Consider the following 26,494-nt stretch of genomic DNA (forward strand, 5'->3'; position numbering starts at 1 on the left):
TCAATCAATTTAAAAAAGATTTTAGGGTTAAGAATGCTCTGCCAAAGAGATTTCCACAACTATGGGAAAGGTTGAAATATTTTTCATTGCCTTTACCTCAATGTGCTTACCATAAATATTTGTGTACAATGTGACCCCTCCCCACATTTTTGAGGGGAAAAATTTTTACCCCCGTGCATCGTACGACCCCCTTCCCTGCCTGAGTCGTGCTGCCATCTTTCCGGCCGCTTGCTCGCCCAAGTCGCGCTGCGTTTCTCACGACCCCCCCCTCACCCGACTGAGTCACGCTGGCATCTCTCCGCCTGTCCGGCCGCCCGAATCGCACTGCTGTCTCTCATGACCCCCCCTACCCTCACCCACCTGAGTCACGCTGGCATCTCTCCGCCCGCTCACCCACCCGGCTGCACGATTCGCGATGTCATCTCTCGGGATCCCCCCCTCACCCGCCTGAGTCATGCTGGCGTCTCTCTGGCCCGTGTCGCGAGTTGCAGAATTTTTATTTTTATTTTACTCCCATGTATAAAGCAACCCTCCTATTTTTGAGGGGAAAAAGGGGGAAAAAAATTTAATTATACTCGAATATTTATGGTAGTTGAATGTGAATTCAGTAAGGTGATTTCCTTGAAAAAATCCAGGAACAGACTTGATATCAGAAGCGGTGACCTTCGACTATAACTATCCAATTTGGAGTTTGCCATCAAAAAACTTTCACAGGAACATCAAGCTCAAAGTTCTCACTAAAATTTTCATTTTATAAGAATTAATTTTTAAAGTAACTTTTAATTTTTAATATAGACATAAAGCACAGTAACAGGCCATTTGTCCCACAAGTTCATGCCACCCAATTAACATTCACCCTAGTATGTTTCAAATGGTGGGAGGAAACCAGATCCCCTGGCGACAACCCACTCAGACACAGGGAGAATGTACAGACAGACAGCGTGGGATTCGAACCCCGGTCCCAATCACTGGTACTGTAAAGGCGCTGCATCAACTGCTAACTCCAACCGTGCACCCCATTACTTTATTAAATTTTCACATCCCTGAATTTATGCTTTTGGTGCCCTAATGATTCGTTTTGAGCAAACCATTGCACTCAAAGAATCTTTATTAATGTTTTTGTAATATGTAAGCTCATGTTTTCTTCCTTCCTAAACGTTCAATAAAAATTATTTCCTATTTGTTTGGTATCTCAAGCCACAGTGTTACACTCAGAATAAAAGCTTGCTTTCTTTTCACCTCACATAACAAAGATAATTTTTTGTTTTTATGTAGTCAGCAGGAGAGAAGTACAAAAGAAACCAACTAACTTGACCGCTTTACCAAGAAGGGGCCCATAAACCTTGAGCAGAGTTCTAAGGAGGTCATTGCCAAAAAGAGGTTGAGAATGGCTGGACTAGAGGAAATGCAAGTCAACAAGGCTGCGAATGAGCCATTGAAATCGAGATCAGCCATGAGTTTTAGCAGGCATAGCTGGTCCCTAGTTAGAATAGTCTTATCCCAGATGATAATGTTGAGCCAAATGCTCAGAAAGGGAAGATCAAACACCAGGCGAGGCAGTGGGTAAGGGCTGTTAAATATGCGGACATACTAACTTCCAAGTGACAACCTTTTCCCAATTAGAATTCCAACAGGTTTTCAAGGCTCTCAGCAGTCAAAGCCAGGTTTTCGGATTATGATGAGGTCAGAGCTCAAAAGGGAAGGTGGTCACCATGGATGTCATGTGCAAAGGGAGCAGGAAAACTGAGAGAGTGATGATATTTGAAACCTCCAGCTAAGGTGAAGAAGATCTCTCTGGTTCTTTCGGTGACGAATGGAACTTACATGAAATCGCCCAGTGTCAGCTCTGGATTGTGCCAGCGTACAAGGACAATCTGCGATCTCCGACAGGAAATCCGGAAGGGTCTTTTCATATTTGACCCAGTTCAGGCACTTCTCCTTTGCCCAGGCAGCAGAATCTCTCCTGAAGGCTTCCTCCAGATGCCAGGCGAGTGCATGGCTTGGACTCCACAGTGCTCTCACATTCCTGCATCAAAATAAAGCGTCCCCAGAATGAACCCACCTCCTGACTCTATAAACTACTCAAGTCAATAGAAAGTCCACAAACAGGGGCTATAATTCATTGGTGCATGAAGAAGTAGAACAGTGGACATGTGGATGATTTGCTTTCTCATATGAGTGGCTAAAAGATGCAAATCACCATCTTTGTTCCACCAGTATATGTTAAACATGAACAGTTTCATGAGCCCCAGGCATCAGCTGTAACAAAACAGCGCTAATGTATTTCTTACCTTCATCTCTTAAAGGGGAGGGTTTACTGAGGGTGGAGGACTTGGGGAAATTTGTGAATGAACAAGTTAAACATCAGCCTCAATAAAGGAGTCAGCAATCAGTATTGCTGATGCAGTCTTCGCCATCCAAATGGGAAAGGCCCATTTGAGAAGCACTGAGCAGAGAGAGAAGTGCCCCCCACAGATGAAAAGGTTATTCTGCACAAGGTTGGTGGAAGCAATAACAAATTCTATCAACCAATCTAGAGCACTTACTTTGAAATTTAAGTTTTATTTACAGCACGGTGGAACACCCTTCCAGCGCACGATACCTGTGCCTGCAAACCTTGTACGCTTTGGAATGTGAGAGGCCACCGGTGCACTCAGAGGAAATCCATGCAGGTCACAGGGAGAACATACTACTTTGGATTTGAACCTGGGTCCCAGGCACTGTTTTAGCGTTGTGTTACCATCCATGCCAAGGGTGGCCAAACATTTTTGGTTGTGGGCCACGTACAGGGAAATATCAGGAGTCGCGGCCCAGACAACATTAGGCCCAGCAGTTTTCAATCAGTCACACAGCAAGAAAAATGAGGTTTTTAGATCAGAAAACGTCTGTGCCATCAAAAATTCATTTTCCATCAAAATAACTATATGACACTATTGTACAGTTCAACTGTTGACATCACAGTAGTTTATTGATGCGCTTCCATATTACAGTAGGCCTTTCTGTATCTACTGCTCTTAAATTTAATTTAAATGAAAGCAATAAACCTCTTAAAAACTCTTGTGAGGGCTCACCCACGTGGCAGGCAAACCAGCAGTTGTAGTCAAGTCCGCAGTCAGAGACGTCCTCGGGAGCTCTCAGTGTGGGGCAAAGCAACGGACAGGAAGTTGACGTCATTTCTGCCCCGCACGAACACTGGGACCAGCATGGACCTTTTAAGCGCGTGAGATTGAATCAGTAAATCAGTTGATTTGAAAGTCTACTCTTCCACTCGCAGTGACTGATAGCCACATTGGTGACCCGACACGAACGACTCCAGCAACATGGATAACGCAAGCGACTTGACTTTTCAAAATTCAGTTTTGCTTAATCTGCCAATTTTCTGGGCCACTCAGCCCCTCATCTGGATTCAACAAACAGAGGTCCAGTTACAGGTCAGGAACATTGTCTCCAATTAGACCAGGTACTGCTACTTAGTAGTGGCGCTCGACCAAGAGATGGCAGGCCGAATAATGGACCTTCTGCAGCAGCCCCGGAGGACAACAGGTACAAGGCACTCAAAGTCTTGTTGGTCTTGTCTCAGATCTCTCACGTCGCAAACAGGCCGCACAGTAGCTGCATATAGACGTCCTAGGTAACCACACACCATTGGCCCTAATGAGTGACATGCTGGCACTGGCAGACACTCATAAGCTGTGTCGATTCTTCGAACAGATCTTTTTGGAGCAGGTGCCTCCTATTAGCAAATAAGGATTTCTCCGACCCACAGAAGGTGGCCGTGCACACGGACGTCCAGTGGCACACAGAGAGACAGCAGAATAAGGGTTGGAATTAGCACTGCTAATGACCGAAGGCCACCCCGGGCCCCAGCAGCGAAGTCAGCAACACCAAGAGACAACAACAGCTCCAAGTCTTAGTGTTTCTACCATCAGAGGTGGGGATCCATTCCAGGGAAATGACAGAGCCAGCCGTCGCTGATGGCTACAGAGGCTGGCCAGTGAGATAGCCTCCTGGATGTTTGGGACAAGCACTCCAAGCACAGGTTCCTAGTAGACACAGGAGCAGAAATCAAGATTCTTCCCCCCCGACCACCCCAAGCCAGAAGGGCTGGACCAGAACTCATGGCAGCACCGTCCACACCTACGGCACATGCACTACCCCTTTGCAATTCAGTTACAGCCAATTCACTTGGGCGTTTATACTAGCCACGGTGTCACAACCATTGTTGAGTGCAAAAATCCTCCATGCACATTGTTTGTTGGTGAACCTGAAGGGATGATGGCTAGTTGACGCAAAGACATTTCAAACCTTTCCCCTTGGGGAGGCCAGATTGCCAGCTCAGCACCTGCACAGTCACGTTTTCGGACAATAAATTCACCAGGTTGTTGGTGTAGTTCCCATCCATCATCACGCCACAGTTTTCTTTGGCAGTCCCCAAACACAGCGTGATGCACCATATTCCCACTCAGGGACACCCCCTGCACACCTGAGCATGCAGGCTACCACCAGTTAAGCTCTGACTAGCAAAGGAAGAGTTTAACAAGATGGAGGAGATGGGTATTGTGCGACATTCAGACAGTCCATGGGCCTCTTCACTCCATATGGTCCCCAAGTCTGCAGGAGGATAGAGGCTGTGTGGGGATTACAGGAGACAGAACGAAGTGACCACCTCTGATAGGTACCTAGTCCCTCTCATCCAGAACTTCATGGCCAACCTGCACAGGGCACACATCTTTTCAAAGATAGACCTGGTGCGAGGGTATCATCAAGTCCCTGTCCACCCGGATAATATCCTAAAGGCAGCCACCATAACCCCCTTTGAACTTTTCAAATTCTTTAGAATGCCATTTGGCCTCAAGAACACAGCCCAGACCTTCCAACGCCTCATGGATGCAGTAAGGGGGAAAACCTGGATTTTCTCTTCATCTAGCTGGATGACATCCTGGTAGACAGCCGCTCCCGCCAGGAACACCTAGCACACCTGTGCCTACTCTGCCGCCACCTCAGTGACTACAGCCTGGCAGACAACCTTGCCCAGTGCCAGTTCGGCCTACCCACCATTGACTTCTTGGGGCACCGGATCACCTGTCACAGAGCTGTTCCCCTGCCAAGGAAAGTGGAGACCATTCACAAATTCGCCAGGCCCAACACAGTCAAGGGCCTGCAGGAATTCATCGGGATGGTTAATTTTTAACCCACCAGCATCCCCTCAGCGGCCCGGATCATGCACCCCCTGATCAACTTGATGTCTGACAAAACCAAAGAGATAACGTGGCCAGAAGAAGTGACGGCAACTTTTGACCAGGCCAAGGACGCTCTAGCAAACGCCACACTTCTGGTCCATCCCTGGGTAGATGTCCCCACAGCCCTCGCTGTAGATGCCTCCGAAGCAGCAGTCAGTGGTGAACTTCAACAGTTAATCAAAGGCCAATGGAAGCTGCTCACCTTCTTCAGCTGACACCTGTGGACCCCAGAGATCAAGAACAGCGTGTTCAACAGAGAGCTGCTGCCTCTATATCTGGCCATTTGACACTTCAGGTATTCCCTGTAAGGGAGAGAGTTCACGATCTTCTCCGATCACAAGCCCCTCACCTTTGCATTCACCAAGGTGTCCGACCCGTGGTCAGCCCATCAGCAGTGACACCTGTCGTTCATACTTGAATTCACCACCACGATCAACATATCTTGGGGAAGAACAACATGGTGGCCGATGCGCTGTCCTATACGTCCATCCAGTCGGTCCATGCTTTGGCTCTGGGAGTGGATTACTCGGCGTTAGCAGAGGCACAACAGGGGGACAATGAACCATCAGCATACTGAACCGCAGTCACTGGACTCCGCCTCGAGGACAAACCAATTGGGCCCAGAGGTACCAATCTCCTGTGTGGCCAGAAGCCATCCCAATCACTGACAGACAGCAGAGACGTGAGCCAGGATGCTGATCACAACCTGGGTGGCGAGGTTTGCGCTCCTCGCCCACATCTCCTCAGACAAAGAAGCACAATTCACCTTGGCTCTGTGGTCAGCGGCAGCGCAGCTATTAGGAATCCAGCTCCATCAAACAACTCCATACCACCCCCAAACAAACGGCCTGGTGGAACATTTCCACAGGTGCCTGATGACACACCTGCAAGGGCCCAACTGGATAGATGAATGCCGCGGGTGCTATTGGGCATCCGCATAGCCCCCAAGAAAGACCTGGCAGCAGCATCTACTGAACTAGTTTATAGTGCACTGCTCACAATACCTGGCAAATTCTTGACTGCACCCCGTGGCCAAGAGGTCACACCACCAAAGGTCCTGACCAAACTTTGGGAGAGACTCAGAACACTGGCTCCATTATTGATGTCCCACCATGAGACAAGGACCTCCTTTGTACCCAAAGACCTGCAGCAGAGCAAGTAAGTACATTTTCGTCAGCCGAAGAGCATACAGACCATCCCTGCACCCCTACAAAGTGGTACGTCAATAATGAAGCAACTCGTGTTTTGGATGTGGGTGACCAGGAGGAGAAATTTTCCATAGAACACCTCAAGCCAGCACACCTGGTCATTGAACACCCAGTCGTGGTCCCACCAGTCAAGAGGAGAGGGCGGCCATGTAAAACAGATAGTGTACAGAGTATGGTTTCAGCACCATGGGATCATGTGATGGCTCACCCAACAACAGGCAAACTGGCACCAGCAGTCGCAGTTGAGTCCACAGTCAGAGAGATACTCGGGAGCTTTCAGTGCAAGGCAAAACAACGGACAGGAAGTTGACATCACTTCTGCCCTGCACGAGCCCTGGGACCAACGTGGACATTTTAAGCGTGCGAGTTTGAATTGGTAAATCAGTTGGTTTGAAACTCTACTTGTCTCAGTGTGCTTCTTACACTCGTGGTGGGCGATAATAGCCACATTCTCATTTAAAAAGCAGTGCAAAATAAAAAAGCTGGGTGCAAAATAAGAGCAGGAGAAAAGATCAAGAAAGGGACAAGGCTGACTCCAACATTCCTCCACAACACTCAGTGAATACAGTTCATGCTCAAGTGTTCACCTTAATGATTATGGTGTAATGTATAAATCTGTATATAGGTTATCAACGATAGCTTTTTAAAGTTAACATATCTTTACAAATCAAACAAACACACTTCCCCTTCACACCTGAGATTTTTGGCACTCCCTTGCTATTTTCCATCTTTTCAGTCCTGCCATGTTTAATTGTGACAGAGTATTTAGAGGTGGCTTGGGAGGAATTGCTAGAGCAGCTTGCAGAGGATCAACAAGGTATCAACATACAGCTTGCCTAGGAGAGCATGTGATTTTTGCAGGCAGAGACAGAACAGCTTTGGTCTCAGAGAGGGAGGGAGTGAAACAGAGAGAAGAGACACAGAAATCAGTTCCAGAGGGTCAAGCTGGCAAAGTTTGGAAGGCTGCCTGGTCAAAGGAGAAGACTGGTGGTCTGAAAGGTGGCCTGAAAGAAAGAGGATCTTCTGGAGAACCCTGAAGGGGGAAAGTTTCATCAGCAAAACTGATTGAGAAGGAATCAGTTGCAGATGTCCTGGAAAAGGAATCTCTCGATGAGGAGTCACGTGATGGAGAAGTGGCCAGTAGGAGAATACCAGCCCTCTCCAGAAAAAAAGGAAAAAAGTGAGGAAAAAACAAAGCCCCAGACACACAAATCGCAACAAATAAAAAATAAAGATGTGGAGAAAATGGCACCTAAGAAAGAAAAGCCAAAAATAATGGGAAGAAAAGAAGAAAGAAAGACGCCGGAAGAGAGAGGTAAAGGCCTTACCTGTACAAAGAAGCAGGGACCCACCGTGGAAAGAGGAGCCCACTCCCTAAGTTCAGTGGAGACCCTGCAGGGTCGCAACCCATCAAACGCAGGACTGCAAAGATGGCTTACGAATCCAAACAGAGGTGCGCAACTGCGCATGCGCGATGCGCACGACAAAGACAACACCAACGGGAGAGGGGACCAGCTGTGGAGTGGAACTCTACAGCACGGACAGCTGAGAGAGACCCGACAGCAGGGCTCCCAGCTGGAAGATAAAGAAAATAACGGGAACGGGAGGGGTGAGAATGAAAAAAGGAAACCAGAGACACAACAGATAACCAGCCCAGAAGAAGAGGACCAACATCGCACAAAATACTAGCTTGGCAGCTTAAAACAGAACAAACTAAAAGAACGGTATTGGGATAATTTAAAAAAATACCCAACAAACTGAGACAAGCAGCTCAACAAGAAAGTCAGAAGAGACATAGGTACAAGGAAGAGAAGTAGAAGACACAAACCCTAGAGCAAACACAGAAGAAGAAGAAGGAGAACATCAAGCTCTGCACAGAGAAATAGAAGGTAAAATGAATGGACAGTACATAGATTTTTAAAAATTTCAAGAATATATAGAAGCATTAAGAGAATGGCTGACACTAGAATTTAGTGAAATAAAAAGAAAAATGAAAAGTACAGAAGAAAAAGTGAATAGAATAGAGCTGGTCATAACAGAAATAGGGAAAAGATTAGAAAATGTGGAAGAATGAGAAACAGCCGTAGTAATGGAAGTGAACGACTTAAAAAGAAAATTGGAAGAAAGTGATTTTAAAAAATTAAAGAAACACAGGAGTTGTTAGCTCAGAAGATGGATATAATGGAAAACTATAATAGGAGAAACAATATAAAGATAGTGGGCCTTAAGGAAGATGAAGAAGGCAAAGATATGAAAGAATTTATAAAAGAATGGATCCACAAGGTCCTGGAAATGCCAGAAATACAGGAAGGAATGGAAATAGAAAAGGCACACAGAACATTAGCCCCGAAACCACAGTCACAACAAAAACCAAGATCCATTTTAGTAAAATTCCTGAGACAAACAGCAAAAGAAAATAGATTGGAGAAGCCAATGAAAAAAATGAGAGAAGACAAAAAACCACTGGAATACAAAGGTCAAAAAAAAATTTTCTACCCAGACATTAGTTTTGAACTCCTGGAGAAGAGGAAGGAGTTTAACGCAGCAAAATCGATCCTATGGAAGAAAGGCTATAAATTTATGTTAAGATATCCAGCGGTGCTTAAAATAGTTATCCCAGGGCAGCAAAACAGACTGTTCTCGGATCCGGAAAAAGCACGAGAATTTGCAGAACACCTGCAAGATAAAAGGAGAGATGAAGAGATGTAACAAGAACAAAGAATGATGACAAACTTCATATAAAGAAGAAAAATAATGTATAAGTAAGAACTAAGGAGGGGAAGAAAAGGGAAGAAAGGAAGTAAGGGGGGACAAAAGAGGGTGAGCTTTTTTATATGTGAAGATAAAAGTCTTTTCTGAAGGGGGTTGGGTGAAATCAGTTGACGCTTGCGAGCGGGTTCACAATCCAAATGGAGAGGGGAGTTGTGGTTGCCCGGCAAGGAACAAGGGGCAACTCAGAGAGGAGGGGGACATTTGGGGTTAAGGGAATTTTAGATGTGGGAATAGTGGAAATATTTATTTTTAGAAGTGTTGTCTTACTGTGCGTTCAAAAAAAGAAAACAAATGAATATGGGGGAAAGGTGGTGATGAGGAAATGAGAGGTAAACAAAGTATGAAATGGCCATGTTGAACTATATATGACTATAAATATTAACAGAATACGTAACTAAATCAAAAGGAAGAGGCTGTTAAATTTACTGAAGAAAGAAAAAATTGATATAGCATTCGTGCAGGAAACACATCTAACTGAAGTGGAACACAAGAAATTAAGGAGGGATTGGGTAGGGAATGTAATGGCAGTATCATATAATTCAAAAGCCAGAGGAGTAGCTATATTAATTAATAAAAATGTACCAATCAAAATAGAGGAGGAAATAATAGACCCAGTATGTAATGATAAAGTGTCAGATATATTCAGAATTTTGGAATTTGCTCAATGTATACGCACCTAATGAAGAGGATCAAAAATTTATGCAAGATTTCTTTTTGAAGATTGTAGATACGCAGGGAAATATACTGATTGGAGGGGACTTTAACCTTAATTTGGACTCAAAGATGGATAAAACTGGAAAAAAGACTAGCAGAAAGAACAAAGTAACCAAATTTATGGTTAAATTGATGCAGGAAATACAACTTTTGGATATATGGAGACAACACCCAAAGGAGAAGGAATACTCATATTATTCGAGTAGACATAAAACATACTCAAGGATTGACCTGTTCCTGTTGTCAGCCCACATCCAAGGGAGAGTTAGAAAAACGGAATATAAAGCTAAATTGTAATCGGATCACTCACCCCTGTTATTAGCAATAGAGCTGGAGGACATCCCACCGAGAACATATAGATGGAGATTAAACTCCATGCTACTTAAAAGACAGGATTTTGGAGAATTAATTGAGTGCCAAATTAAAATGTACTTTGAAATAAATACGGAATCAGTGAAAGATAAATTTATACTATGGGATGCAATGAAAGCGTTCATCAGAGGGCAGATAATAAGTTATGTAACTAAGACGAAGAAGGACTACAAACGGGAAATAGAACAGCTGGAAAGGGAAATAGCAAGTACAGAAAAAGAACTAGCAACAAGGGAAGATAGAACAAAAAGAAGAGAATTGGTGGACAAAAAAAAACGAAACACTACAAACGTACAAGATGGAGAAGAACATAATGAAGACAAAGCAGAAGTATTATGAGCTAGGAGAAAAAAACGCACAAAATATTAGCTTGGCAGCTTAAAACAGAGCAAACTAAAAGAACGGTATTGGCATCAAGGAAAAAGGACAAACAAATTACATATAACCCAACGGAGATCAATGAAAACTTCAAGGAATTCTATGAGCAATTATATCGAACTGAGAACGAAGGGAAAGAAGACAAAATAGATGAGTTTCTAGCTAAAATGGAACTACCGAAATTGCAAGAAGAGGAGCAAAGCAAATTGATAAAATCATTTGAAATAGAGGAAATACAGGATATATTAAAAAAACTACCGAACAATAAAACGCCGGGAGAGGACGGACTCCCAATAGAATTCTATAAAACATTTAAAGACTTGTTAATTCCTCCTCTCCTGGAAGTAATGAACCAAATAGAAGAAACACAAAACTTGCCAGATTCATGTAAAACAGCAATAATTACAGTAATACCAAAGACGGGGAAAGATCCACTAACACCAGTATCGTAGAGACCAATATCTCTACTCAACACAGATTATATGATAATAGCTAAACTATTAGCAAACAGATTGGCGGACTGTGTACCAAAAATAGTAAAACTAGATCAAACTGGATTTATTAAGAAAAGACGAACAACGGACAATATCTGTAAGTTCATTAACTTAATCCATGCAGTACAAGGAAACAAGACACCAACAGCCTTTGACAGAGTAGATGGAATTATTTATTCAAAGTACTACAGAGGTTCAACCTATCAGAGAAATATATTAATTGGATTAAAGCATTATATAAGGGACCATTGGCGAAGGTGACAGTAAATGGATATATATCAAACAAATTTAAATTAAGCAGGTCAACTAGGCAGGGATGCCCACTATCTCCCTCACTGTTCACATTAGCTATAGAACCCTTGGCAGAACTGATAAGAACAGAAAATAAAATAAGAGGGATAAAAATAAAAGAGAAGGAATATAAAATCAGTCTATTTGCAGATGACGTCATAGTATACTTAACAGATTAACAGAACCAGATTTATCAATAAAAATTACATAAGAAATTGAAGGAATATGGAGAAGTATCGGGGTACAAGATCAACGCAAATAAAAGTGAAGTGATGCCAATAAATAATGCAGATTACACATAGTTTAAGAAAGAATCACCATTTAAATGGCAAAGACAAGCAATCCGATACCTAGGTATTCAACTAGGCCATCTATACAAATTAAATTATCAGCCATTAATGAAGAAATTACAAGATGACTTAGAACATTGGAAAGATTTACCACTAACACTGATAGGAAGGGTAAGTTGCATTAAAATGAATATCTTCCCAAGGATGTAATACCTAATTCAATTGTTACCAATTCACTTAACAGAGAAATTCTTCAATGAGCTAAAGAAAATAATAACGAAATTCATATGGAAAGGGGGGAAACCGAGGATAGCGCTAGATAAATTAACAGAATGGTACAAACAAGGGGGCTTACAGCTACCAAACTTTAAGAATTATTATAGAGCAGCACAATTAAGATACCTATCAAATTTTTATCAAACAAAGGAAAAATCAGATTGGACCAGATTAGAGCTAGATAAAATAGGGGAGAAGGTACCAGAACATATACTATATAAGTGGGATGAAAAGCTGGTGCAACATAGGAATTCACCAGTACTGCACCATCTGCTCAACATTTGGAAGAAGATTCAAGTAGAAAGGAAAAAAACAAATTACCAACTACCAAAATTAATATTGATGCAAAATCAACTAATCCCTTCCACAATAGATAACCTTTCCTTTAAAGAATGGGAAAGAAAAGGGATCAAAAGAATAGACAATTGTTTTTTGGGAAATAATTTATTATCTTTTAGAAGGACAAATATGGTATAACTCATGGTACAATGTTTGCATACCACCAACTGAAAACCTACTTGAAGGACAAATTGGGAAGCAGGCTGAGGTTACCAGAAGGAAGCAGTTTTGAATATGTGATTACAGACACAATGATAATCAAAAGATTTATAACAAACATGTACATCAAACTGCAAGAGAAAGAGAGTGATGAAATAAGCTGTAAACCCAAACAAAAGTGGGAACAAGATCTAAACATAAAGATAAAGAATGAAACATGGGAAAAGCTATGCTCCGGAACTTTGAGAAATACAATAAACATGAGGTTACACATGATACAATATAATTGGTTACACAGGCTATACACCACGCCCCAAAAGTTACATAAATGGGACCCAACAGTATCAGATAGATGTTTTTGCTGTAAGAAGGAAACGGGAACAACAGTACATGCAATTTGGGCATGTGAGAAAGTGGAAAAGTTTTGGGAAGATCTAAATCAGGTATTAAATAAAATCACAAAAAAATAACATACCAAAAAATCCAGAGATCTTTCTTCTAAGTAATATAAGAAGTAAAGAACTTGGACTCGATTTGGATGAAGCACAAAAAAGATTTATTATGATAGCCTTAGCTGTAGTAAAAAATTTATAATGTCAATCTGGAAATCAGAAGATAGCCTGAGAATACAGCAATGATACATATAAATGAATAAATGTCTTTTTTCTTTGGCTTGGCTTCGCGGACGAAGATTTATGGAGGGGTAAATGTCCACGTCAGCTGCAGGCTCGTTTGTGGCTGACAAGTCCGATGCGGGACAGGCAGACATGGTTGCAGCGGTTGCAGGGGAAAATTTGTTGGTTGGGGTTGGGTGTTGGGTTTTTCCTCCTTTGTCTTTCACAGTATTCAAACAAATTTGGGAACCGTACATGGAACACAAAAGAGAGAGGTCCTACCCTGGACCTCCACCACCTAAAATGACAGAAGGAGAAGAAGACGAAATGAACTGACCCAGTGTGTAAAAGTAGATGACACTATTTTCATTGTGTGATGACATTGCTTAATGGGTTTAATGTATTGAATATGTTGAACGTTTAATGGGTGGGGAGGGGGTGGGAAGGAGGGAGGGAAGGGAGGGGGGAAAAAGGGGAGAAAATAACACTGTGTATATTCAAGAGGGAAATGTTTATGTGTATTTTGGTCAATATGGTTCATAGTGTGAAAAATTTTTAAAAATTTTAAAAAAAGAAAAGGAATCTCTACCTGAAAATCAGCAAAAACCCTCCTGAGTGGTAACCATTTGCCTGTTAAGCACCAAAGACTGGTGAACTTTGTTAATGCTAACTTCTATGCACAGTACAAGAATTGCCTGCAATCAGTGAGATTGGATTGTGATCCAAAGAACTTTTCTAATCTTAAATATACATTACACACACCTGCACTTAGTATTAGAGGGGACATTAAGTAGGTTAGGTAGGTTAAGTAATAAGTTAATGTTTAATTTTGTTTTCTTGTTCAAATATAATTAAAAACTACTTTTGTTTAAATAACCTTGTGTTGTGGTGCATATCTATTGCTGCTAGTTTTTGGGGTCCTCTGGACTCCGTAACGTAATTAACTGAGGTAAAAAAAAATTAACTGAGGTAAAGGTTTTCATTGATGAGTAGCATTTTCAACGATTGGTCTAGTAGTTGTTCAAAATGGCAGCAACATCTAGTGTTGAAACTAAGAAGGGCATTGTACATCCAGTGCAATTTATTGTTAGAGACTATGTTTTAATGGGTCATATTCCATTTTATTTTTAAAATTTACCCTGAGCCACTTAAAAATGAGCAACAGGCCACAGATGGCCCACAACTGTAATTTGGCCACCCCTGCTCTACGTTAACCATGCTGCCCATACTTAAAACTTCAACAATTTCCATGCACATGTTTCAAACTATTCAAGCCAACAGCAGGCATGTCATATGCATACATGTGACAATGCAATCATCAACACGCAACCCTCTCCCCCTTGCAGGGGAATCTTGTACTAAAATGCAGAATGCAACAGCAGATGGGCAAATGGCCACCATATACCATGTCATGACGTTGATTTGAAGAGTGGGTGGTGGCAATCACAGGCTCAATCACCAGAGGGTCAGCTTCCAGCTGAGAATCTGATATTATTGACATCATTGTGTTCAAATCTAATTTTTCATTTCACATCCTATCTCTCTTACATCCCTCATTCTCTTCTCCTTTGCTACATCATTATACCTTTCAAAAAAGCATTGCATTTCCAAACTGGAAGAAGGCATTACCTCAATGGTTCAATCAATGTAGTTGCAGCCACCAGTTCAGATCCTTGACCCTAATAGAGAGTAGCCACAATGGATAAACAGGTGGCAAAAAGGAAACACTAGCTCACCTCATTATATTAGTACATTTACTAATTTAACAGACCTTTAGATAAATGCTTAAATTGTCAAGGAGTAGAAAGATATAATGCCAAAGTGGGAAAATGCAAATTATAAAATTAGTATAGATCAGCAAGAAAAATTTGGAGTTAACTGTCCATTTCTATGATTTGGATCACTGGACAGAGTATTTGTGCATCAGTTCTGCTCCAGAAGTCTCAGTTAAGGACCAGAATGGGGAAAGCCCATTGATGCAGAAGAAACTCACTGATCACACAGCATCCATAGGAAGTAAAAGGTAGCAAATATCTCATTCCTAGGCCCTACATCATTCTACCTACTGTGCAGGTGAGTGGTGCAATCTGGGAGGAGATGATGGGATTGAGGAAGAGTAAAATGAGATGAGTGTAAACAAATGATGATGGTTGGCATGATCTGAATGGGCCGAGGGGGCCTGTTTCCATGCTAAATCACTCCATGATGATGATCAGTATAGAATGAGAAGGGCTAGGTGCAGAACTCAACTACATAACAGTTAAGTGAGTGAAAACTGGCAGATGCTGAGGGAATGGAGGATCTCCGGTGAAATCCAGCCCACACGGCCAGCACGGTTCGTGTAACACAATGGTTTTCAAACTTTTTCTTTCCCAATACCATGAGTGCTCTGTGATTAGTAAGGGATTACTTAAGGTTGTGTATGAGTGGAAAGAAAAAGTTTGAAAACCACTGTTGTAATTGTACCTAATTGACTCGTTATGTGCACAGTTACATCACTCCAAAGGAAATTGGCCCATGACAATTTTTCTCAAGTAAAATATTTCAGTAACAATTGGGTCTAGAGCAGTGATTCTCAACTTTCCCTTCCCACTCACATCCCACCTGAAGCAATCCCTTACTGATCACAAAGCACCTATGGCATAGAGATTGCTTCAGGTGGGATGTGAGTGGAAAGAAATGTTTGAAAACCACTGGTGTAACGGTTAGCACCATGCCATTACAGCACCAGCAAAACGGGTTTGAATCTGCTGCTGTCTACAAGGAGGTTGCACATTCTCGGTGTGACTGCGAGGGTTCCCTCCAGGTGCTCTGGTTTCTTCACACATTCCAAAGATGTATGAGGTTAGTCAGTTAATTGGTCACGTGGGTGTATTTGAACGGCGCGGGCTCATGGCCTGGAAGAGTCTATCACCGTGTTGAATGTAAAATAGTCGCAGAATGCAGCCCAACACAAGTTTAACATCACTGCAGAACATACAAAAATCCACCCTAATCACAATGCCTGGTATTGTACCAGAGCATATTCCTTTAGTGGGTGTGTGGCCTCGAAGAGAACCATTTCCTTGAGCCTGGATTTTGGCCTCAAGTTCCTTAAGAGAGGGAGTTTAACCCACGTCTTTCTGACTCAGTGCTACCAACTAAACCAAGGTGATACTAAAACATAAATTAAATCCATCGTACAATCAGGAGGAAGAGATAGCTTCAAAGATTGCAGTAATGTACTACTGATTTTGATCTTTGTAATTTTTAAAAAATCAAACAGTCCTCTTGCTGAGATCCACCTTGGATTAATGCATTACCTGGCAAATCATTTAAGATTTATATTTCAGACTTATTGTCAGAGTACATACATGACATCACATACAACCCTGAGATTCTTTTTTTCTGCGGGCAAGACAGTTACCACTTATTTGTAATACAACAAAAACCATACACAGCATATACATGTAAACAAATAAAGAACTGTAAACAGATAACGAAGTAAACAAACTGACTGCAATACATAAGAAAATTTTTAAAAAGTGCACAGTTAAGAATCCTGAAATGAGTCGCTGATTGAGTTTGTTGTTGAGGAGGGGTAGCAGCTCTTCCTGAACCTGATAGTGTGAGTCTTGTGGCACCATGCTGCCCAATTATTTTATACCCATAGTATGTAATCGTGGGCCAAAATGGCCTGCTACTGTGCTGTATCTCTAAATTAAAAAGTAAAAAGGTTGCCCACCCCTGACCAACCCCCTAAATCTTGTGCAGAAGAGAAGAAAAGGGAATTAGTGAAGGGCCGGACTTTGCATCAACGCAGCCTAAATTGATTAGCACACTCACCGTTCAGGTGAAACTCAACTGGTACATAGATAATGGGGTTCTTTTTCCACAGATGCTTCCTGACTTGATGTGTGTTTTCAGTAGGGCTGCACAATTGGTGCAGTGGTAAGTGGAATGCCTTCACAGCGCCAGCAACTGGGACCAGGGACCAGAGTTCAAAACCCGCACAAGTTGGAAAATACACAAAAATGATTCAGTTAAGAGACCTATGCCACCACGGTACTGTAATGAATGGCATCTGAAGCACATCGGAGAATGACCAAAAGAGAGAGGAAACTAGTTCAGCCATCCATAGGCACAAATGTAGGTACCGGTATGCATGTCAGACTTTCTAATGCAGTGTTCTCAACTTTTTTCTTTCCACTCACATACCACTTTAAGCAATCCCTTACTAATCACAGAGCACTGATGGCAAAGGGATTACTTATAGTGGTATGTGAGTGGAAAGAAAAGGTTGTGAGCCACTGTATGTACAGTAAAATTCTTATTATCTGGATTTCAAGCAACCGGCAAAAAAAATCACAGAAAATAAATAGGCAAAAGTGATGAAAATTTAAAATTGGCGTCACCTAGTGGCTAGTTCGCCCAACCACGCAACATGCAATCTCAAGCAACCATAAAATTTACTTATCCGTTATCTACCAATCCCCATAGGTTGTATTATAATAGTATTATAGAGATGTTTATAATGTCCAGATGTCCATGGGGCAGCACGATTAGTGCAACGCTGTAACAGTGCCAGCAACCGGGACTGGGGTTTGAATCCCATGCTGTCTGTAAGGAGTTTGTACGTTCTCCCTGTGTTTGCAGGGGTTTCCTCTGGGTGCTTTAGTTTCTTCCTATGTATTGGGGATGTAGGTCAATTGGGTGCATTTGGGTGGCAAAGGCTCATGGAGTGAAAGGGCCTGTTACTGTGTTGTACGTCTAAATTTAAGTGTTAAAATAACTCAGGTGTTCATAACCCTGTAATGTTGGAAAACTCTCATCACACACTGCCAGTGATGAGGTAAATTCTTGTGTACTCACATTTCTCCATCTTCTTCCTTCTTGTCAGTGAGTCGCAACATTCCAAGTTCCCATTCAAAATAGGGCTTCGGAGCTGGTTTTGGGGTGAAAGTGAATTCTCCATTATTCCGAACAGCTATTCCAAGTGAGTACAGGTACGTCCATTCCCCTCTCCAGGAGTCTGAGTATGGTGTTCCTGGGAAAGTTAACAATTACTGAGCTAATTCAAATTACATTTATTGAGTCATTCAACATTTCCCATTCAAAGTGCTTTGACATGTGAAGCAAAACCACCATGGCCGTGAATTTAAATCCCAAAGGCTCCATGTAGTAGAGACCAGCCTAAAAACTTGATGTCAAATAGATTTTTAACCACCACTAGATTTCAGGCTTGGAATTGTCCCACTCCTTGTGGCAAGGCGACTTTAATGGCTGAGTCTGGTCTAGACATCTGTGAAGAGCCAGGAGTAAGTAGTGAGATATAGCCACAGGAACGTCTGCAGGGGGCAGTGCAGTGCACAAAAGTGCTGGAGAAACTCAGCAGGACCTATAGGAAGCAAAGGGTAACCAATGTTTGATCCATAAGCAGAAGGGTTGGTTGCAAATGGATATGTGGGTGTGGTTGGTGGAGAGATTCCCTTGTTTACCTCTTGATGAAGTTAAGAGCTCTTGTGGCACATGATTCCCATATTTATTCCTCCGTGAGCTCTTTATAGACCCATCACTCACCTGCACTGGTCCCAATTGACGGTTGCCAATGGACCCACTAACCGACCAATCTTCACACCTTTATGAGCTAGAGGGAGTCGGGAACTGTGATAGTACAGATTCTATCACCAATGCATATATGTACATATGTACAGATGGTAGTGTAGGATGACTGTGATTGGCTGAGAGTGTAGACACACCTACTGGCGGGTCTTAAAGGATTGCTCCTAGCCAGACCAGGTCATACTGGACTGGTCGACCTACTTGTGATATGTTCCAGTCTTTTAGTTGATAAAAGCCTTGGTTTGGATCAACAAGTCTTTGGTTCTTTCGACGCGCATTACAGGAACACCTGGCAGAAACCTGCAGGTCACAAGTACAAGGTGCAGGCACACCTTAGGTCAGATCGTATAGGGTCTTAGCAACCAGGTGTGACACCCTAAAGAGGAGCAGTTGTCTGAGTCCGAGCAAAGCTGGTGCACATTCTCAATCCACCTCCATCACCCAAAATAGTTACTTACCATTTTCTTTGTAACCCCAGAGTTCAATGTTTAAAAGCTGTGCTGGGAGTAATGTCGTGTTCCAAAGGAGTGTCAGGGTCCCAGACACACCCGGTGTACCATAGTACTGCCATTTGGTTTGGTTCAGTAAAGTGCTTTTCCTTGCGTTTGAAAACTTGCTGTGATGCACTGCAGGGTTGAAGGGAACCAATAGAAAGAGAGTTAAAATAATTTACTAGGAGTGGCTATTACTGACCAGTTCTGACTCTGGCACCTCTGTCAGTAAGGGAAGATTCAACTCATAGAGGGAAATTATTTCAGACAAGTTCCTAACACTAGCTGCCCGATCTCTCTCCCCAACTCCTCCCCATGAGCTGGAGTTGCCTCTGACAACTCTTACAACTTCTGTGGTTGCAATTTCACTTCATTATCAGCTGATCGGTATTTGACGCCAGCTTCAAGAATGCTCAGTCCTTACAGTGAGGTCTCACTGCACTACCTGGGGCCCAAAGCTATATGGGACAGTACCACACAAGAACGTGCCCTCTGCCCAGCAAACACAATGCCAAATTAAATGAAATCTCTTCTGTTTACACATGATCCATCCCCCTCCACTCCCTGCACATTCTAACATCCCCATTCAACCATATTATCTGCTTCCACCCCCACACCTGGCAACCCATTCAAGTCTCCTATCATTTTTTATGTCAACAACTTGTCCCACGCACCTCCTTTAAACTTCCCTCTCTTAGGGTTAAGGCGTTTCATCCAAGTCTCCCTATTACTTTGTTTTCTGAACTAGGAGGGCATGAATGTTGAATGAGCTCTTCAATTGAGCTAATGCTTACTTTGCCAAGGTTCGGTGGGAAGGAAAGTTATTTGAAGTGAATGCCAGATGATGGAACAGCTCCCTGGTTTTCTACCTGTGCCATTGATATGCTTTCTGTGGGTGTGAAGTCATTCAGAATGATCTACCTGACATGTGAGGGCCACCATAAAGGTTTAAAGGTTCCTTTTATTGTCATGTAATAATGCATTAAAAATGCAATAATATACATGACAGACTTCAACTATTGTCTGCCTTTAGGCAAACAGAGATGCCATGAGCATTGCCAGATGCCCCTAAGAGTAGGAATAGAGAAGCAGAAGAGGCCTTTCATAGTCACTGAATGTCCTTGGATTCACCTCCATCACTCTCATAGCCTCTGCAGCCATACTGAGACTTGTTCAAACCATTGGCAACACAAGCTCCAGATTTAAACCTCTGATATGATTAGCACCCAAGAATCATCCGCGCCCGAAGACCTTCGGGTGCTCTTCTTGCCTCAGCACTGTTTTGAAACCCAGCTCCAATGCCTAGTTCCCAGGAGCCATCCAGTAGTGTTGTCTCCCAGGCTTCTCCTTCTCAGTCAGGGTGTGTTCTTCCCAGTTTTGGTGCCCTGTACTGGTCCGCTGCTCCCCCAGAGTCTGCAACTCCTTATGGTCTGCTGCCCAGCACAGACGTCACCATCTTGGGCACAGATTCCGGGTTGCAGGATTTTCAAATATACACCATCATCTCCTTTAATGAGCTGTTTAAAACCTGTATCGAGCTACGTGTACCAGGACTGGCCGGTAGGCCCCTGTGGAGCCGTGCTATGTCTCCGCTCCCCGCTTTCCCAGGTCTGCACCAATGGCAGCATTGCATTACACCTGCTGTAATGCAATGCTGCCACTTTTGCTTCCTATTACCTTGGTCATGTTACTTTCAAGCAGATGGAGACCAGCACCTTTAGTATCAGAAAAGTTTTTTTTTCACGAACACCTAAGCTCGTGAATCTTCCTGTACCACCCTATCCATAACTCTACTCCAGGACCACCAATGATCTGTCTGCACTATCACTATGTCTCTTTATATGCCCTAAATGCAACTGAGTTCATTCAATCCTTTTCTATTTATTACCCGTGTAGCTGCTGCATGTAAGAATTTCAGAACATTTGTATATTGTACTTCTATTTCCCAACACCACCAGGCTGAGGAACAGCTTCTTCCCACAGCCAGCGAGACTGCTGAACGACTGAACAAACTGCTTGTGGTGATATGTATATACTGTTCTGTGCTGCTCTGTGTATAAGTGGTTGGCCTGCCCACTGATGACTCAATCCCCTGTGGCTCCTCCCCCTGAGACCTGGCCATGAAGGTTGACCTCCTTACCCCCTTCCATCCATTAAGCTCATGTAGTTGGGCCAGCTGAAATCTCATGTGTATTAAAACCTATCATTCCTCACTCAGTGATAGTGTGTTCCACTGCTCACACTAACCATCCAAAACTTTCATACTTAAGAAACAAAATGTATTTATTTGAATATATGAGTTCTTGTCCTGCATATGTATTGTTTGTCTATATGTCTGGTTGTGTGCCCACGTGTTTTGCACTGTGGACAAGAGAACACTGTTTTATTGGGTTGTACTTGTGCAATCGGATGACAATAAACTTGATTTGACTTGACGAGTTCTTGGAAGGTTGTGCGTGAAGATGAAATATTTTCTTGGTACTGTATTTAAAATGGTGGCTATCTGAGAACAATCACAACACTACAATCTAGTCATGGAGTTTAGAACTATTATGACCTTAGAGTCATCCCCAATAATAATAACTGGGGAAATCCTTTTATGAGAAGTGTTTTTTGAAGCCTATAGTCTAGACTTGTGCTCAGAAGAATCCTTAATGCCTTTCATATTATTGATGAAAACTGAGATCCATATTAGCCAACTAATTCCAAATGTATTTGTTCAACTTCATTAGCAAATTATTGAAGATGTTAAATGAAAACATCCATGATCTGTGTTTAATCTGTAGGAATTGTACAAACTTTCCACATCTTCAAACAAAAGCAAGTCCAAGGTAAAGCAATGGTAGGGAAAGGGTATGGGCTGTGGCCTTAGCTATTGTCATCCCAAGGAGTCCTTTCTCGGCATTCCCATCCAATTTTCTCCAGCCATCAAAGAACATGATGGCATAAGAAATAAAATATAAGAGCAGGGGTGTGATATTGAGGCTTTATAAGGCACTGGTGAGACTTCACTTGGAGAGTTGGGATCATCTTTGAAAAGAAAGGATGTGCTCACGATGGAGAGGAGGTTCATTAGGATGATTCCGGAAATGAAAGGGTTATCAAGTGAGGAGCATTTGACAGATCTTGGCCTGTTCTCATTGGAATTTAGGAGAATGAGGGGGGATCTCATTGAAACATTTCGAATGTAGAAAGGTGTGGACAGAGTAGATGTAGAAAGGTTGTTCCTCCGTGGTGGGAGAATCTAGGACAAGAGGGCACAACTTCAGGATTGAAGGGCATCTGTTTAGCCAGAGATGTGGAGAAATTTCTTCAGCCAGAGGGTGGTAAATCTGTGGAATTTGTTGCCACAGGCAGTTGTGGAGGACAAGTCACTGGATGTATTTAAGGCAGAGCTTGTTAGGTTCTTATTTACCCAGGGCATCAAAGGTTATGAGGAGAAGGCTGGGGAGTGGGGCAGAGTGAGAAAATGGATCAGCTCATGACAGAATGCGAGACAAACTTGATGGGCTGAATTGCCTATTTCTGCTCCTCTACCTCATGGTCTTAACTGCTTAAACGGATTCTCTATAAAGCAGAGGCAAGGTTTGATTTAACATTTGGGCAAAGCAGGTCAGGTGAAATAGCTAAAAACACAACACTGGAGAAACTCAACAGGTCAAACAGTTTCCTTTATAAAACAAATATAAAGATACATAACCGATGTTTTGAGCCTTTCATCAAAACCTTGACAAAGGGCTCAAGCTCTAAACGTTAGTTATGTATGGCAGTCTTTGCTATACGAAGTACAATGTTTGACCTGCTGAGTTTCTCCAGTGTTGTGTTTTTACTTCAACCACAGTATCTGTAGACTTTAGTGTTTTACAGGTGAAATAGCTGGCTTATCCACCTGTTCAAATGTCAATGGCCATGTCCCCAGTTACAAAATCAATAAAGCTCTTGGGTGAAGTCATTACCCATCTGAACTGGCCATTCTGTTCAGATCAACAGTGACAAGTTCCTTGCAATGCATTTTCAGATGATTAATTTCTAAACATTTCAGCTCAGCCTTGATGTCACCATAGAAGATGGAAATTTCTAGGGGATTTATTTGATTCCTGTTAACAAGGGCAACTCGCCTGCAGTATACTTAGGGGCATTCACACAAGAGGAAATGTGTAGGGAGCAGAGAACTTGATAAATTATTGGTTAAAGATTATCACATTTGGATTAAATAATTAATGTCCGATTGAATAAAGGACGCTTTCTCATTCTATGACTCAACAGATGAAATCCTTCCATCCTTTCCTGTGCTTTTTTTCCTCTGATAGAAGAAAGAACTGAAGATTACCCCAAATCACAGGTGACAGTCTGGTCTAAGGCTTTGCAGTAGGACTAAGGTTTTGTTTGAAGCCCTCGTGTAAGCAGTTTAATTAGGTTCACTTCATTTCCAAATTCACCTGCTATTGACTTCACCAATGGTCAAGAAATGAAAAACACCTCATCTCAACAACAGACCCTGACACCGGGTTCTCTCTGTGGATGCTGTCTGACCCTCCAGCTTCTCTTTATTTACTCAACATTCCAGCATTTGCAGTTCCTGTGTTGTTTTAAATGAAAAATATTGCTCCCAAACGATTAATATAAGCCTTCTATAATTCATTATAATAGTTAACTAATCTATTACCAATGACAACAGTCATGTGTAGATAAAGGTTCAGTGCAAGGAGTTCACTTGACCTGACACCCACGTCCCCTGGTGATTATAGCTTGTTCCATTGTCTGTTGACAATTCAAAAGGTATCCTTCCGTTTTCATAGAGCAATGGTGAAATGCAGTGGGCCACCTTTTTATCATCCACATACCCCTGGGTAACAATGGATTTCTTGAACCTAAAAGAGAATAGTTTCATATTTAATCCAATTTTAACATTCAGTAAAGTGATTTTTAAACATGGAAGTCATAACATTGTGAGGCCCTCGGCTGCGGAAGGAAATTGATGGAATAGTTAAGTCACCACAAAAGTGGCAAATGGAATTCAGTCTGGAAAAATAAGAGACATTTATAGAAGGCAAATGCAATATCCAGGAATAATGCCGACACCTCGCAAAGTGGTTGTCCACAGTTCCCTGAAGGTTGCAATGCTGGCCTGTAGACTTCTTGCATTTTGGGTCTGGGCATAAAATATAAAAGCAAGGACCTCACACTAAAACAATAGAAAGCACAATTTGGAACATGGCTAAGGTACTGCATTCAGGTCGTCATCACGTTACTGAAACACCAGAAGTGTGGATGCAGAGACATTAATGAGGATGTTCATGGGGCAAGAGAATTATACCTATGAGTGGGGAATGAAATGGAGGAATAGATTTGATGGGATTTCTCTGAGATCTGTCATTAGCTCAGTGAAAGTCCTCATATCCCATAAGGAAATATAAACTTAAACTATAATATATAAAGGAGAGCTGACTCAGATGGGCTTTGTATTGTTCCTTCCTCTTTGCTGTCACTAGAAATATATGTCCTTAATTACCCTCGGTAATGAACCTCCTACATAACCACAGTCCTGTTGCTCTTAGGCTTCGAATTTGATGATTTAGCCATGACAACAATGAAGAATTATTGGCAGAATGAGATTTGGAGGGATGTTCCCACGTACCAGAAGTCTCTGCCCTTGGCGAGAGAGCCTGTGGCTTACAGCAAGCGACTGCTGTGCATTCTTTAGAAATGCTTGCCACTGGTGGAGAAATTGAGTGTCCATGTTGATCAACTGGTGCCCCCAGGCAGGTTTGTTTTGGCTTGGAAGATGTTGCACTTCTTAAGAGTGATTGGAGTTATCCAAGCAAGAGCCTTGTAGATTGAAAGGGCATCGGGCTATCAAGAGTTGAGGGTTTCACTCAGCACAGAATGCATGGCCTTTGACCTGTCCTTCCAGCCATAGCATTTGAGTGACTGATCCAGATGTGTTTTAGCTCACTGCTGACTTCCAGGATGTTAATGATGGGCCCTTGGCAATGGTAGTCCATTGAATATAAAGGACAGGTGGCTAGACTCACTTTTATTTTTAACTAGAGACAATCTTTCTCTGGAATACCTGTGATGTATTCTTGCTAAATCAAGGCCAACTGAAAAGAAGTATAATTAAGGTGAGAGACCTTGAGAGGAACAGGAAGAACTTGTTTCTATTGGCAGAGAAGATGATATTGAGAGGGCACAGATTAAGATAGAAGGCTGAAGGAAAGTTAAGGAAAATGTTTTTATTCAGCGGATGGCAAGGATTTGCATCTCCTGACCTGAAAGCATTGGGGGAGAGAAACACATCACATTTCATTAGAAAAACCATTGGCCCACACTGCGGACCAAGAGATGGGAAGCAGAATCAACTGAGGTTGTCACCTTTTAAAGTATGGATTTGATAGGTAGAATTGCATCCTTCTGTGCTTTACAAGTACATGCATGTATGATTATAACATGATAATTTCACTTTATTTAAGAGATGAAAAAATGATCTTAATTTTTAACTGGATCCAAAATATTGTAATTGCCTTGAAACCACAGTCAAAATTGAAGGTATTGCTGTCATTGAACAAATGGTGGCTTATAATCCTGTCCTTGACGAGTGCCTTGAACCAATATGGTCCAGAGTGACTACATTAGAGACTCACCTGCAGACTATATGATCTCTACCAGCTTCAAATGTATTGTTAACAATGACAAAATCTTCACCTCCCATCAAGGTTCCTGACTGAGGAGATATCCGTAAGCAGAAATTCCAGTAATCTGTGCAACACTCTCCCAATGGTTCACATGTCACTTGACAAGAACATTGTGATACTTGATATCCACATTTGCCTGCGCATGAACTCTGACCATCTAGAAATTAAAAATAAAACTGTGTCATTTTGCTTGTGGGCCACCTGTTCATATTGTAACTATATTCTTTCTTCCAAGCCACCCAAGAATGGTGGAAGATTCACCTATCATGTGACTAAGGCATTCCAGGCACACAGCCTCTATTAAAAAGATTATTCTCCTTCCTCCATCATATCTTTCTTTCGACTTTGGAGAAATGAATGCGTGGCTTACAGAAAAGTAACTCCCACTCTGGACAAGAAGACGATGAGAATTGCAGGAAAACGTAGCCAATGCAACAAAAGAACAACCCATTTGGCACAATACTTGTAACGTATGCTTTGTTCATAATATGTCCCAAAGTGAAAGATCTGTACTGTTATTGCATTGATGTAACATGAGTAATTAGGAATTTTAGTAAAAT

The 26,494-nt window shown here is 42.2% G+C and overlaps 1 protein-coding gene across 5 annotated transcripts in view; it reads right to left on the reverse strand.

Annotated features, from left to right (window-relative positions):
• The window catches only part of susd2 (sushi domain containing 2), a 135,443-nt gene that overhangs the window by 70,520 nt on the left and 38,429 nt on the right, over positions 1-26,494 (reverse strand). For all 5 annotated transcript variants that reach the window (XM_069932926.1, XM_069932927.1, XM_069932924.1 and 2 more), the window contains 5 exons: positions 25,884-26,091; positions 23,959-24,110; positions 19,207-19,374; positions 17,999-18,173; positions 1,825-2,026 (listed from right to left, as the gene is read on the reverse strand). In XM_069932926.1, coding sequence (XP_069789027.1) covers positions 1,825-2,026; positions 17,999-18,173; positions 19,207-19,374; positions 23,959-24,110; positions 25,884-26,091 — 905 coding nt within the window. The remainder of the gene's footprint in view (positions 1-1,824; positions 2,027-17,998; positions 18,174-19,206; positions 19,375-23,958; positions 24,111-25,883; positions 26,092-26,494) is intronic.

This window comes from Narcine bancroftii, chromosome 4, assembly GCF_036971445.1.
Source record: "Narcine bancroftii isolate sNarBan1 chromosome 4, sNarBan1.hap1, whole genome shotgun sequence".
NCBI classification, from domain to species: Eukaryota; Metazoa; Chordata; class Chondrichthyes; order Torpediniformes; family Narcinidae; genus Narcine; species Narcine bancroftii.